Source organism: Tripterygium wilfordii, chromosome 4 (genome assembly GCF_013401445.1).
Source record: "Tripterygium wilfordii isolate XIE 37 chromosome 4, ASM1340144v1, whole genome shotgun sequence".
Taxonomy (NCBI): Eukaryota; Viridiplantae; Streptophyta; class Magnoliopsida; order Celastrales; family Celastraceae; genus Tripterygium; species Tripterygium wilfordii.
Window position 1 is genome coordinate 14648673 of NC_052235.1, and position 15840 is coordinate 14664512.

At 37.6% G+C, this 15840-nt stretch overlaps 2 protein-coding genes across 2 annotated transcripts; one reads left to right on the top strand and one right to left on the bottom strand.

Annotated features, from left to right (window-relative positions):
- Window positions 1–3361: 3361 nt before the first annotated feature.
- LOC119996340 (NADP-dependent glyceraldehyde-3-phosphate dehydrogenase) lies at window positions 3362–7021 on the bottom strand. Its single transcript, XM_038842927.1, has 9 exons — window positions 6633–7021; window positions 5593–5786; window positions 5383–5511; window positions 4934–5053; window positions 4669–4805; window positions 4430–4585; window positions 3969–4347; window positions 3780–3896; window positions 3362–3695 (listed from the first exon to the last, which is right to left on the bottom strand). The coding sequence occupies exons 1-9, from the start codon at window positions 6775–6777 to the stop codon at window positions 3582–3584; spliced, it is 1491 nt and encodes a 496-aa protein (XP_038698855.1). The 5' UTR covers window positions 6778–7021; the 3' UTR covers window positions 3362–3581.
- Window positions 7022–10577: 3556 nt separating this feature from the next.
- LOC119997645 (replication termination factor 2) lies at window positions 10578–14033 on the top strand. The gene is made up of 2 exons (XM_038844789.1): window positions 10578–11912; window positions 13706–14033. The coding sequence occupies exon 1, from the start codon at window positions 10734–10736 to the stop codon at window positions 11871–11873; it is 1140 nt and encodes a 379-aa protein (XP_038700717.1). The 5' UTR covers window positions 10578–10733; the 3' UTR covers window positions 11874–11912; window positions 13706–14033.
- The last annotated feature ends 1807 nt before the right edge of the window (window positions 14034–15840 follow it).

Below are 15840 nucleotides of genomic sequence, written 5' to 3' on the forward strand. Positions count from 1 at the left end.
AGTTGTTCTACTACTTCAATACCCTATCATTTAAATACATTAATGATCATGCTATAATTATGATTATCTTTCTTGTCATGTATAATATATAACCCAAAGCTAAAGCCTAGCCATTCCTAGATTATAAATTAAAAACACAATACATACCTCATCAGAAGTTAAATTATCACATCATTTTTGTGCATGCTATATACATATACATACATACGTGTATATATATGTGTGTGTGTGTATATATTTGTTTAATTGTATGTTATTATCAGAAATATTGCTTCTTCAAAGTTAAAGGCAAAGCACTAAAACAAATAGATTCCAAGAATAATCCTCAAATTCCAATTCTATTTTGGTCAATCAATCACCTTGTGACAACTCTAATTTTTTGCATCCAAAAATTAATCAATTGTATATATGAACAACTTTGGCCCAACACATCTTTGTAAGGACCAAACTTCCCTTAATTAATCCAAAATTTATTCACTATCATTAACCAAATGAGAAATAAAGGAAACTTGTTTTAAGGAATTAAATTCAAATAAAATATGTAATTTATTTAGTGGGAAAAAAGAATAAATGCAACTAGATCTCTTAAAGTTAATTTGATCGTGATGATTATAACTTTCTTTTTAAAGCAGGGCTTCCTTTATTCTCTTTTTTTGAAAGGGAGAGGGGATTCGAACACTAATCATCATTGTGATACACATCATCCTTATCACTTTAACTAGTCGTTCGGGTAAATGATTATGACATATTTGAATGTAGTTTTTTTTTTTTACAAAATCATGACATCTTCTAGCAAGTATCTTTCATCACCAATTCAATAAAAACAATTCCGCTTACACATGGTTGGTTAACAAGTAAATTTCTCCTTTTTAAAAATTTAGTTTACAATAATTAGTGGTTGAGACCTGAGATTAACATAAATGAAACCACTTGGGTCATAGCCTGACCCAAGTGGTGAATATCTATGTGACTAAACCGTATGAATTCGGAAAATTTAGAATTCGATTCCTATTAGAAGTAATATCTTTGTGGTTCCACGGTGGAAAACTTCTATGAAATCAAAAAATATTGAGTTTGATTCCCACCATTTGCTGAACTTGCCTACTCGTCATGTGGAAAACTTCTATGCGCAAGAGTTCGAGGACCCGAGTTTACTCATATCAAATGTCCAAAGGACAAGAGTTTCTATGGTCTCGTTTTCGGTTAAAAAGACATCAATAAAAGTTATTTAGTCCAGCTTGACTGGAATTAATTAAGCTCATAATTTGTACAAACTTGACATAAACTATAGGTCTAGTCATGCCTTTCGTGATTAGAATTAATATATTAGTTATATGGTAGTCAACTCTAGGCATTTTTTTTATATTTCAATTAGGGATCTTCAGGTTTGTCACCAAAGAAACAAGAAGATAAAGAAAAAAATTCTTTATGGTCCTCTACCATACAAGAGCATATTATAATTAAATTAAGTATCTAAATTAAAGCTGGTCCTTTATTCAAACCTGCAATATATAGCTTTTTTATCATTGATTTAAGTGAAATGACTAGGGGGACTCACTATTTGGGTCTCTCATGTCTTAAATCAATAGTGAAAACATGTGTATTTATTTTAAGTCCTTACTTTGAGTATCTATAGGAGAATTTCTCTATATATATATATATATATGTATATATGTGTGTGGTTCAAGATCATATAAATCTTATAATATATTCACAATCATCAATTGAAAATCTCATATATTAATCAAAAGTAAGAATAGAATATTAAACAGGGTTAGAGGAAAAAAAGTTTGGCAGCTCAGAATGATCAATAAAATAATTAATCCAAATTAGTTAAGGAGTTCAAATGGGCTCCACAACAAGAAAAATGTTGGGCTTTTAATTGGCCCGGTTAGCATTAACAAAGTTGTTTTTATATTATCAATTTCTGGTTTAATGAGGACTCCTAAATGGGATCCACAGTTGAATTGAATTGTGCATTTTCAGATGAGCCTGCCATACAGGTCATGATAATGTTGTTAATTGATATAAACCGGATATTCGTGAGAGCACCACATAAATTCTACTCAAACGATTTGAAAATTTATTGTCCACTCCGGGCTTAAGGTTTGCACAATTTGATCTTTAAAACTTAAAACAACCCTATTGGTCAAGAGTGATTAGATCTTTATTTATAAACTATGTCGATGTGGTTTAAATTTAATGGATGCAGTATACAAGTCTTAATACTTTCTCGCACTTGTAAGTTCGATTATGCGAGGCCAACATGTGGACATGAGGAGATCTTTTGGGATCGAGTATTCACTCCGATACCATTTTATAAATCGAACTATTGTGAGAACATACATAAATCCAATTCAAACAAGTTGAATAGGTTTTGTCCGCTCTAGGCTTAAGACTCGCACGAATTTATCCTTAAAAATGCCCTTTTAATTGATAATGATTGAATTTTTACTTATAAACCAAATTGATGGCTTACCCTAACCGATGGCGAAGGATATAAGTCTTAACATTAATTAAAGATAACTTTGGGTTTGATTAAGACTAAACAACCGGTTAACCAATCATTAGAGGATGGTGTGGGGCCGGACGAAGAGACGCGGATATATTTAATTTGATAGCTTAAAGTTAACAGATAGATCAGCAGAAATAATACTAGATTGGGAAGCTATCCCCTGGACATAAATATCTTTCAACCTCAAATTTGCAGCCCAATGAAGGCCTAGAAAACCAATTAAGGCCCGTCCGGGCCAAGCCGGGCTGGGCCTCCATTGTTGAACAAACATAAAATCTGGCCACCATCCAGCCCGCACAAAGTGAAAAGTGTATTTGGTTGAAGTACCAATAGGGCTTGGTATCGGGCCAGACCGACCCGACTTTTTCAAGCCCAGGCCCAAATCCGATATTGATCATCGGGCTTCAAGCCGGGTTTATTGGAAAACTGCAGCCCAGGCCCGGACCAAGCCCATAAAGCTCGAGCCTTAACTATTTTTTTAAATTTTTTTTATATATACTCTCACTTGTTTTTTTAATTATTTTAATATAGTGTTAATATATATACATGCAGAACATATATATAGATACATGCAGAACATATATATATATACACAAACACACACATATATTATATATATACATATACATGTAGAACACTGATTGGGTCTCGGGTAGGGCAGGCCCGAGGTGTCGGGCTTCAGGCAGGACTCAGCCCAAGAAATGGAGCCTAGGCCAGCCCAAGGCATCGGGCCGGACTGCCCAGACCCTATGTAATTTCGGGCCGGACCTAGGCCCACGGGTCAAATTGTGACCCCTAAGTACCAATGAAGCAAGCTAGCACAATTAAAGAAAATAAACAAGCAGATAGGAATTACAGAGTGATTCACTTATTCATTAATGCTCATACACCTCATTACCTCACAACATAGCAGACAGTGACTGATTCTCATAGCTTAATTATTAATTACAATTCTTTCACATGCTCATAGACTAACATGATACAGAAGGAAAAACTGTCGGCAAATTTTCTAATAAGCTATGGAGATAGTCGTGATTATCGATCACTTAACGACTAATGATTCATATCACCCCAGGGTGAAAGAAGGGCCCGGTAAGTTGATAACAGTGCTCTTCACCTTGACCATCATGTTAATGCTGTTGGTAACCCCCTGTGAGCCGATTCCGCTGTCCTTGAAACCCTGTCAACATTAACGTTTGTTGGTCTCGGAACAATTGGCCTTGGAAAGAAATGGCAGTGATGAAGCAAACTTAATTTGGTATACCTGGAAAGGAAAATGATCTGGTCCGCGAGCAGGTGCAGCGTTTATTTGCACTGTTCCGGTCTCCATTGCATCGCTTATCATCACTGCTTTGTTGATGTCCTTAGTGAATACACAACCCTGAACATGCCAACCTATCAGTATCGTATTCTCTGAATGAAAAGATTATAGAGAAGGTGAGAAATGGTTTACCTGAAGACCAAAGTTGCTAGCATTGCAATGGTGGATGCCTTCTTCGACAGAGTTGATCCGGATAACCGGCAAAACAGGACCGAATGGCTCCTCCCAAGCAATTCTCATATCAGGCCTTACATTATCTAACAACAGAGGCCAGATAAGGTTGCCTTCTCTCTTATAATTCTGGCAGAATGTCGCGCCTTTCTCTTTAGCATCCATGACAAGCCCTTCGATGAAATTTGCAGACGACTCCGAAACAACAGGTGTTATATCAGAGTTGTCTTCAGGTGGCCCAACTGTTAGTTTTGCAACCTTAGCTTTCACTTTCTCGACCAGAGCGTCCGCGACTGATTCCATTATCAAGACAACTTTAACTGCTGTGCATCTTTGACCACTGCATTAGATGCGGAAACAAATCAATTAGCCTGGAAAATCGATTGCATACAAAAGTGAACAAGTATACAATACTACTTTACCTGTAAGAAAAGCCTCCTTTAATGATGTTTGCAGCAACCAAGTCGAGATCAGCATCCTCGAGAACAATGCAGGCATCTTTTCCTCCTAACTCCATCTGAAGAGGGATCATGCCGGCCTTCTTTGAAATCGATATACCAGTGTCTCCACCGGTAAAGCTGAGCCAACGAAAAAATGCAAGTTACAGATGTAGATATAAATATATCAGAGAGGACTTGGAGGAAGTTGAAGTCGGGATTACCTTATACAGTTTACACCAGGATGCAAAGTAAGAAAATCACCAATCTCAGAACCTTTGCCGGTGACACAACTGATTAGGCCTTTGGGAAAACCAGCCAAATGAAAGCAATGTATCATATGCAAGGCAGAGACCGCACCCTAAGAACAAGTGAATGGTAAATATACGTACATGTCTGCTATCCCGAATTTCTTGAAATAAGATACTTTACTGTCCATTTGATTGAAAGTGCACAAGTAACCATGAGCAATGTAATAGGTAAAAGTACCTGCGTGGGAGGCTTAAGCACGAGGGAGTTTCCGGCGATCAATGCAGGTGCGATTTTTGAGACAGCAAGGTTGACAGGATAGTTGAATGGTGGAATAGCTAGAATTACTCCAAGTGGAATCTGCAAGGTAAACGCAATTCCATACATAAACAAATCAATAAATCCGAAAAATCGTCATACGACTGCCATAGTCCACTCGAATTCCAGAGTAATGCATCACAATGGATGACAATATGACCAAAGAAAGTGATGGAAAAAGCATAAAGAATGAAAAGTCTGTTACAAAGGTTGTCTATTTCTAATCTCGCCCACATCATATATTACAGCATCACAGATAATAACTCCACGAAAAGAAGATCATGACTTAATTACGTATGTAATACAGATAATGATAAAAGTTATCTTCAAGTTTATAATCACAGAGAGTTGACAAAAAAATATGAAAGTACCTTGGAAGTGAGGCAGTATTTGGTCCTGTCATTCCCAGGAAAACTATCAGACACCAAAAATTTTCCTTCTCCCAGGATTCTAACACCCTCTTCTGCAGTGTACGAGACCAAATCTCCGGATCTCACGACCTTCACAAGGAATTGAAATTTGAATGAGTTAAGTTCAACTAAAAAAGGGTTAAAATGTGACAGTAACTTCAATCTATTAACCTCAGTAACAGCATCTTTGGCCGGCTTGGCAATTTCCTTAACCAAACACTCAGCAATCGGTGCCTTGTGCTCTTTAAGTATAGCAGCAGCCTTGTGAAGCAGCTCTGCTCTCTTCCAAAGTGGAGTCTTTGCCCATGATTTCTGAGCACTTTTAGCTGATTCCATAATCTTGTTAACCTCTTCTTGTGAACATGCTATTTCAACAATCAAATAAAACAAAAACATAAGAAACAAAAAAAAACCTCCAGGAAACAGTAACATAGAAAGGACAATAGCAGCTTAACTATAAGCTGAGTTTTCCGTTACCAAGCAATTTGTAAATCCAGCTTACAAATCCCTACCAATCGTTACAACTTATAAATCCAGCTTATAAGCTGATTTAGAATCAGGATAAAAGAAATTTTAAGGGCACCCTGCTCTTTTTTTCCTGGGTACTCTTCGGACAGTCGAGTGAGCATAAATCTATTCGAGTTGCTAGAGCAGCCCGCACAACTTTGGAGACAGGTAAGACTGGGCCAAAGCCTATGCGGGTGAAAATGTGACTCTTAACCCCTCATCAGAAGTGGACCTAAAACCCACGAGACCAGGAAAACACCAAAAAAATAGTTGAGTGAGTGTAAACCTCCTCAAGCAGCCAGAGGAGCCCGCACCACTTGAGACATATAAGATTAGGCCGAAACTCATGCAAATGAAAATGTGACTCTTAACCCACCCACAAAGTGGGCCGCCTAAAGCCCACGAGACCATGAAAGCCCCATAAAAATACTCACAACTGGTTCGAACTCATGACCTTACCATAACCAACTGAGCTATTGCTCTGTGGTTAATGACACCCTACTACTTAATACTTGAACCAAGCAAAAATCTGGCTTTTAAAATAGCTTGAGCTTTTGGGAGAAGTGGTGTTTAACTTTCACCCAAATTAACCAAGTTCTACTCACCATTTAAACCCAATTGAAAACAGACAAATCAAGAATGAAAACAAGTAATCAAACACAAATTGTTCAAAAAAAATGGAGCAATGTAGAGATTATCTATACCTTGAACCTTGTATTGAGTCTTTCTTGTAGTTGGGTTGATGATAGCAACACTTTTACCAGACGAAGATTTCTTCCATTCTCCATCAGAATAGTACTTGTACACATCTCCATCTATTATCTCTGCAAACACTCCAGTCCCAGCCATTGAATTTAGGATTTGAAGCAAAAATTCAGCGCACAAGAGAAAGAGAGACAGTGGTGAAGCAGAGAGTAAGAAGGAGTGGAGGTGAGGGAGTGAGGGACTGTGTGGTGGAGTTTTGGGCTTGGGGGTTTGGTTTATAAGCAGAGAAAGGTAGCCACGCTTTTGTGTCTTGGTCCAGCTACTTTGGACAAAGGAGGTTGGGTGGTTCAAAGCGTGCCATGTTAGCCTTTCATTTATTGTCCATTTTATCCACACTTTGTGATGAGCTAAGAACCTTATTCATCTACGGTCGTAAATTCAAAGTCAGTTAGCCTCGTTTTCTCCGCGACTCCCACGTCTACTTTTATCTAATGTTGAAGTTATTTGATGAAATATCTTTCGTTTTTTTTTTTTAATATTTTTAACCAATTCATAGTTTTTTTTTGAATACAAGTACACAGGTGTCAATAGGCCCCACGCAGGAGGCACAAACCAAACTCACGTAGAGGCACAAATCAAGCCCACGTAGGGGCAGATCAAGCTGACACACCTGCTTATAAATCTTCAGGAGGAAGTGAAACTAGAACCTATAACCTGAAGTCAGGGACATGCAAAGTCATTATTGATGCTCATTTGCTTAGCCAATTCATAGTTAAAACGTTATAATTTATAAATGACAATTTACCTTCTCACCTTTGGGCAATGTTTTAAATGCCAGACCTTGAATTGTACTACTAGTACTGGTGAGGCCATTGACAAGCGATTTAACCGGTTTGACTAGTCGGCTGATTTAATTAATTTATTTTTTAATTTTAATTTTTTTAATATTTGTTACATCATTGTTTTGGTGTTTTACATGTTAATTACTTAACATAACTAGTTAATAATAACTAATAAGTCAGTATAATTAATAACATGTTATATGGATACATTAACAATTTAACATACGTAATTTCTAATTTGACGTAATTATACCGGTAAACCGGTATGTAGACTAGTATATCGGCTGGTCGAACTGGTATTTGACCGATTTGATGAACCCTTCGATTTTCGGTTCAACCAATTGGACCGGTCGATATAATCGATTTTTTTAAAACACTGCCTTTGGGAGGAGGATTTCTTCAAAATTGGTAGTTAGACCGACACTATACAAGTTTTTCATTTGGACATCAGAATCCGTAAACTCGGGCCGTCAGAACCCAGTTCTTTTCACGCAAATCTAACCACGCAAGCCTTTTCATTCGAATTTAGCCCCACAACTCTATAAATCAAGTAACGTGAAGTTATCTCTCCCTCACTTAACTCTATAAAATATCAATTCAAATAGTTTGGTTGAGTTGATGTGAGATTAATTTTCAGAACCCAGTTCTTTTCACGCAAATCTAACCACGCAAGCCTTTTCATTCGAATTTAGCCCCACAACTCTATAAATCAAGTAACGTGAAGTTATCTCTCCCTCACTTAACTCTATAAAATATCAATTCAAATAGTTTGGTTGAGTTGATGTGAGATTAATTTTCCTACTCAATTTAATCTACCAAGGCAATACCACAAAACTAAGTGAAGAATTAAAAAATAGTATTTATTTTATCAAACATGTTAGGATTGACCCACTTTTCCTATGTTGTCAGCTAAGTCACAAAGAGTATAGTATTGATGTGAAAAATTGAATTTAAAACTTTGATGTAAAAATGATTCCTTCACAATCAAGTAATATAAATTTGTGGAATAAAAGATAGATAATAATACACGTGAAGCACATTTGAGATAATCTACTATTCAATGGTATGCTACTATGTCATGGGAATCTCAAAATTAATCAAGTTTTATGTGGTCAAACTCATCTCTATTCAACAAATGCAACCTTGACATTATATATATAAAATCTGTCTCACATAAGGGATCTCGTTGCTTAATTATATCCCGCAAATAACTAAGCAACGGGATCACTCATGTGAGACGGATTGTGTGTGTGTATATATATATATTGTTGAGTTGTCGTGATATTAATTTTTCTACCTAATTGAATCTACCAAGGAAATACCACAAACCTAAGTGAATAATTTAAAATAGTATTTATTTTATCAAAAGATCGATGTTAGGATTGACCGATAAATCGGAGAGAGAGTACTGTTAATGTGGACAATTGAATTTAAATTTTCGAGGTAATTAAAAAAGATTCCTTCACAATCAAGTAATAGTATAGTTTTTTGGAACAAAAGATAGATAAATATTACACGTGAATCACATTTGAAATAATCTTTTCTTCAATGGTATATCCTATGGGAATCTCAATATTGTCTCATTGTATTGTATATCTACAGCTAGCTACCATCCATAACCTCCTATATATATATATATATATATCCTTGCCTCTTTGAACCATACCTTCTTCCATTACTTCCCCTGGTTAATTTGCAATCCATGCATTCATGGTGGACAACTGGAGACATTGAACAGACTCACGGGCAAGAGTAGTAGCTTGTTGAAAATGTGAATTAAGTAGTAGGTAATAAAACAATATACACATATATATACATGAATTCTCCTATGTGAACTAAAAAGTGTGAATCAAGTTTGTGGACCAAAATCCAATGGTTGTAATAAACCACAACATAAGTGGGGGCCACACATTTATTATGGGACCCACCACATCTATGGTTGAAAAACAAATCTACAAACTTGGTCCACACTTTTGATCTACATAGGAGAATTTCTCTGTATATATATATATATATGTATGTATGTATATGTTGGGTGTGGCAGGTGGCAAGAAGAGTGTAGGGTGGCATGAACCAATTAAGAACCACATATCTTGGAGAAGGTGTGGTAGACTGGTAGTGGTAGAGGATGCAGGATGAGTACTTGTCTTGATAAGTACTACTGGACCACAAATCATGATATTTAGCTAGCTAGCTGATAAGGACTTCACTTCCTTAGCAGAATTCACCATTTATGGACTGACCACCTTCCGGACCCATACACGTCTATTCCAATCACATTCTTTAATTATAGTTTACACATTGACATTATTATTGGATTATTCTTTTCCAATGTTTATATATTGAGGAAAAAGAAAAATGGAAATGCTTGAATTCTATAGTTTTTTGAAAGAAAAAACTATAGTGTGAGAAGTTTATAAGCCCCTTTTTTATTTTTATTTTTATTTTTATTTCAGAGGTATCAGTTTGACTCACCACGTTCACATCCTAAGATTTATCAAGAAGTTCAGAGAGTGTAGGGTGATATCAACCACTTGGGTGATAGCTGGTGGTGAATTTCTTTGGGACCAAATTATATGGATTTAGAAGGTCCTGAATTCAATTTCTATTGAGAGAGAGATTATTGTGGCCACGCGATGACTTAACTTGTCGTCAAATAAAAAAAACTTTTGTCTGCGTGCCTGACGGCTCTAGTTTAGATCCATATAGAATGTCTAAAGGATAAATTTGTGTAGTGTCGTTAAGAGTTATCAACAAAAAATGGTATTGTGAACACTTGGAGAATTTGTGAGGGGTAAAGATACTCGGTTATATCTTTTTATGACAAAAAGGGAGCATGGGCTGGGTTTTTAACCGATGGACTATTGGCTTCAATCCAATCTTCGAAACTTTAGGTTCATAAATTGGCCCGGTATCTGTGGACAGTGGGCTTCAGCCTTCTATGTAGAATTTGAGCTATTGGGCTTTCAATCCAGTGAATTGGAGAGCAGGATCTGTGGGCCATGGGCTTAAGCCTTGTATTTCGAATTGGGCCTGTCACAATAAAATTTTGGTCCATGATTGAGTTCTAACTCGAACAGATATTAATATGGTTCGTTCGCTTTAAAGCGCTGACCTGCAAATCGCTCCCCGCAAGATAGTTCAGACTTTCGTCTCCTCTGTTGTTCTTTGTTAAAGTCGGCAACCGGCGATCAATAATATACCACTGAATTGCCCAATTAACAAGACTTTCTATATCTCACGAACTGCAGATCCAGAATGCATTCCAGAAAAACCCAATTATTCCTCCAATCCCCAAATTTCGAAACCCTAACCCTAAACCTAGACTCGTCCAATCCCCAAACCCTTAGCAATCTCAAGCTCTCCATCCTTTCCGATCGCAGACACTCGCTTTCTAGTTTTTACTTTACCCTCGATGGCAAGGCTCTCAGTGATTCCACTCCGATACCGAATTCCCGAATCGCCCCGCTCTCCACCTTGGTTTTGAGTTGCCGCCTTTCCGGGGGTGGAGGAGATGGCGGGGCCACCGGGGCGGAGTCCCGAGACTGCTACCTCAACATGTATGCGGAGAAGAAGCCCGACAAGGTCGATCCAAACGAGCAGCGGCTATCAAAGTGGCTGAATTGCGGGCTCTCAAACGAGCCTCTGACTGAGCCCTGTGTGATTGATAGACTGGGGAACATATTCAACAAGCAAGCGCTTGTGGAGGCTTTGTTGGGGAAGAAATTACCCAAAGAGTTCGGGTATATAAAGGGGCTGAAGGATATGATCAATATTAAGCTCTCGCCCATTCCTAGTGAGGTTGGTGAGAGGAGTGATACACGGTTTCAGTGCCCAATCACGGGGCTTGAGTTTAATGGGAAGTATAAATTCTTTGCTTTGAGAAATTGTGGGCATGTGCTCAGTGCAAAGGCTTTGAAGGAGGTAAAATCATCCTCGTGTTTGGTTTGTCATGAGGAGTTCAAAGACTCAGATAGGATGGTGATTAATGGGAGTGATGAGGAGGTGGCGGCCCTGAGGGAGAGGATGGAAGAGGAGAGGGCAAAAATCAGGGATAAGAAGACAAAGAAGGTGAAGAATGGGAATGTTGTGAGTGTGAGTGTGACTGGGGAGGAGGTTGACCTGGTGTTGGATTCATCACAAATGAGTGGAGCAAAGCGCAGGGTTGATGATAAGGGTGTGGTAAAGGTTTCAGGTAAAGTCGAGGTCAATGGAAAAGTTGAGAATGGTGGGGTTACAGTTAAGGGTTCTACCAATGGCCCTGTGGTGAAGAAGTTTAAAGCTGCTGCCCCTCCTAATGCTAATAAGGAAGTGTATGCATCAATATTTACTTCGTCTAGGAAGTCAGAATTTAAGGAGACTTATAGTTGCAGGTCGCTCCCCCTTGGCCGGAATTGACGTGGAAGGTTCGTTGGCACATATCTTGTGCTCTACAAGGTGATCAGTTTGTCTACTTGAATGTGTTGTATTTAAAATTTATTATATATACTGATTTGACTATTTCAAAAATTTTACTTGTTTGACTACTTGAATCATTGTCTTAAGTGTGGGATGTTGTGTAGCATTGTATTATTATTGTATATTCTAGATCAATACACATGACATGCTTTATTATAGAAATGACAGAATATGGGATTTGGTTGTTTTCCTGAACTACATCCATTACTTGATGGAATTTTGAAATGTATGAAATATCCCTAAGTGACTTACTTTTGGGAATTCTTTCTGCTTGTACGTTCTTTAAGCGTCTTTTTCTACTTGAAATTGTGTCTTAGGGAAAGCTTTTCACCCCAATTTGAAGTTGGTTTACTTTTGCTAGAAATCTAACTTATAGGCTTTCTCTGTGCACAGTTCTCATCTTTTTAGAATAATTAGACAATTAGTTGCTCACTCAAAGATAGAGCAGTAGGGGACTAGGAAGTTATCTAGTTTTGGAATCTAATTGTGCTCAATACAATTTGACTTATGGGGGAAGCAGCTCTGATATTTTTGTTGAGGAAATGGGTGCATGGTTTAGAAATTTGAACCAATGCACCTTGCATTGATGTTGATGTCGAGAGAACATGTGGGTTGTTTAAGAGCATTGGATAGACTAGGTTAAAGACAGGGAAGGCTTGGTATTTGGTAATGCTCTTTTTGTTAAGTGAACCTGAAAGCAGTAGTAGTGACTTGGGTTTTTGTCACCTACGTTAGGTTTATATTTTATAAGTTCAGTATGACTCTAAGAATACTCTTTCAGGGTGCAAGTGATTTAGGTGCTAATCTCAAATCTACGAGTTTTGTTCACGCCGAAGTCATCTGGTCCATTTTGATTATAATGAGTAAGAAAACCCGAGTAATGTATTGGATTGATGCAAGTTGGTTAAGATGCTGTTGTATTTGTATTTTCAGTGGTAGGAAGCTATTCATTCCAAATCTTAAGGTTGGTCTTTTAGCTCCATTTTGGTGCATTTGTTGTGTTGTTGAAGAATTGGTGTATATATTTCATTCTTCAAAGTCATCTCGTTATCTTTTAGCTACGGAAGAGTTGAGAATTTCATGAAATCCCTATCATATCTTTTTACTGAGGGATAGAGGTGCGGTGGTGAGGAGAAACGAGAGAATTTGTATAGGAGAGAGTAGGAGGTGGCGAGGAAGACCTAAAAAGACATGGCTTGAAGTAATAAGAAATTATGTGAAATTCATAGGTGTGGATGAATGTATGATCCGTGATAGAAATGAATGGAGAAAACAAATATATGTGGTGGATTCCCCGACCCCAAACTTTTGGGATAAAGGCTTTGATGACGATGACGATCTTTTTAGTGAGGGATAAAAGTAGTGAATGTGGACTTTTTAGGTTTCTCTTTTTGTGACAGCTATGCGTAGTGATGCTTTTGTATATTTATCACTTGCCATGGTCATCAGGTTATATAGTTGGTTGTATGATTTCTCTGGGGCATCCAAAACCTCAGTGAGCCACTTGTTGTCATTCCTTAGACAGGGCAGGTGAGGAACTTGCCGTGTGAACTATTGATTCTTGGGAATATCTTTTGAAACATCCGAAATCAAAATGAAAACTTTAAAAATAAGAGATTCGACTAGTTAATTAGGTTTTAATTGCATGTAACTATTACAATATTCATTAATACCATTTGGTGGAACTTGTTCTGAGTTATCTAATTATTTATTAATACCATTTGGTAGAGCTTATTGTGAGTTATCTAATTTTACTTCTACCTTTTTGTCAGGAATTGCTCCTTTCAAGCCATTCTGTCTCACACTCCTCTACGAACCTTAGCAGTATCATCCACCGTCTTGAATCAGGCAAAACTGAATAGCCTTCCGTTGTTGTGGTAATGGGAGAAAGGAAAAAGGAAGAGTTGGGTTTGTTTTGTGGAGGTTGATGGGCCACAGGTGGTGATTGAAAGCAGTTTGGAGCGATTGATTTTGTTGATTGGAGTTGGATATTCAGAATTTTTTTTTTTTGTCAACATTTTCTATCATTGGCACATTGTTTTTCTGTGTAAAAAACTTCTAAATGTTCTTTCTATGTATGCCTTATTGCAAACTTTCATATACAAGGTGGTGAAACAGAGGGAAGTTCCTGGAACATAAATAAAAGTGTTTTGAACTTCATAATCGCAGATTAGCCCTCGGGAAAGAATAGGAACGTTGACGGTTTGAGTTTAAGCCTAGATCGAATGTTGAAGGGCAAGTAATATTTCATTCGTTCTCTATTAATTAAAAAAAAAAAAAAACACTGTTGAGGCTGTTGAGGCTATCAGTGGAGTGTAGAGGTAATGGAACATTAAAAAAAAATTCGGCCTTTAACAGGCCCACTTATGCGCCATATGGGCCTTTAAAGGTGAGTAAGCCCAAGTTGTTAGTAGGTTTATGTAAGTCTGACCCGTAAGACAAACCCGATTACCCGAACTGTGACAAATTAAAGAGCAAGTCGCCCGGAAAAAGAACATCGAATATCGGACGGAGTGGCAAATGTTGAAGTTGTTGCCGCTGCATACCACTTTTACCTGCTCTTCTCGGTGGTTCGCTGCGCAATCCTCGTCGACCTTCAGACCAGTCTCCTCCTCCTGCACCGCCGGCGGTATTAAGGCAAGTTTCGATTGGGATTCTACTGCTATTATACTTGAATTTGCTGTAAATGTGATTAATATCTGAACAATTGGTTCACAGATGACGACGGAGTTGTACACCTTTGGGCCGTATAAGATAGATCCAAAGGAAGTGTTCTACTCCACTCGACTGTCGTATGCCATGGTTAACCTGCGTCCTCTTCTTCCTGGTACTTCGCTTGTCGTAGTTTTCTCTAATGTGTCCTTATATCAATCTTCGTTTTTTCTTCACTCTGATTGTGTTTTTTCCCTTCCATTGCAGGTCATATCCTTTTTTTTGTACAAAAAAAAATTTGTGTGTTGATTATTTTGATTTTTTTAGTGAACTATAGTTATGATAACAAGCTCCGTGTTAGGTTTAAGATTGCTCTATTGTGGCCTTTATGCCATTAATCAATGAAAATTGCTCAGCAATGCTAGTTTGAAATTGCATATATCTTCTCCCTTCAAGCTTGAGAGCGAGTTGCAGTTGCAAGCAAGATGGGCAAAACTATTTAGGTTCTTTTTTTTGTTGCTAATTCATAATATGCTGCCCCTTATTGTTTACCAGTCTCCTATTCCTATCACCTATCCATGCATTTGTCAAACGTAATTTGCAAGGAGTCTACCTCTGTGAGCATGCATTTAAATTCTTTCGCTGTCAGTATTTGTGCAAATTCGATCAGTGTGATCGGGTGAAATCTTGAAGTTTGGTTGTCTTGACACTATATACATGTGCTTGTCTGCCCAAGGCGTGAAGTGAAGCGCTTTATTGATCTCACTGTTGATGAGACAAGTGACCTATGGCTAACAGCTCAAAAGGTAGGGAGTCAGCTTGAGGGTTTCCACAAAGCATCATCCCTCACATTTGCAATCCAGGTAAGAAAATTGCAAGTAGGACTCTTTGCCATCTGTGTGTTGAATTTGTACGGCAGAGTGAGATATGAATGCCTGAATGGTATATTGTGAGTTCTTTTTTGTTGTCTTTTAGAAGCTCAGAGTTTTCTCGGATCATTCCAGTTCTTGTAACCTTTAAATTTGCAATGTTCGTCCACCTCAAAACTCATGTCGCATTATATATTCAAGTCTTTTGGTTTGCGTTTTGTGCTCTTGCTTGATCCCCTAGTATTTTCGTCTTTCCTTTGAGGTTTTTCCTATCCCTTTTATATGTTCATAACTTCATATATTGTCAGGATGCCTCTTTAGATTCGTCCCAGTGAGCAATACAAACATTGAAAAACCTTTAAAGCTTGTGTTCACTTCCTTTTTGA

What these genes read in the sequence shown, in the direction of transcription:
- LOC119997645 (XM_038844789.1), top strand. Translation starts at nt 10,734, where the DNA reads ATGCATTCCAGAAAAACCCAATTATTCCTCCAATCCCCAAATTTCGAA.
- LOC119996340 (XM_038842927.1), bottom strand. Translation starts at nt 6,777, where the DNA reads ATGGCTGGGACTGGAGTGTTTGCAGAGATAATAGATGGAGATGTGTAC. An exon ending in GACTCAATACAAGGTTCAAG is followed by an intron (nt 5,787 to 6,632) that starts GTATAGATAATC and finishes TTGTTGAAATAG; the next exon opens with CATGTTCACAAGAAGAGGTT. An exon ending in CTAGCAACTTTGGTCTTCAG is followed by an intron (nt 3,897 to 3,968) that starts GTAAACCATTTC and finishes TGGCATGTTCAG; the next exon opens with GGTTGTGTATTCACTAAGGA.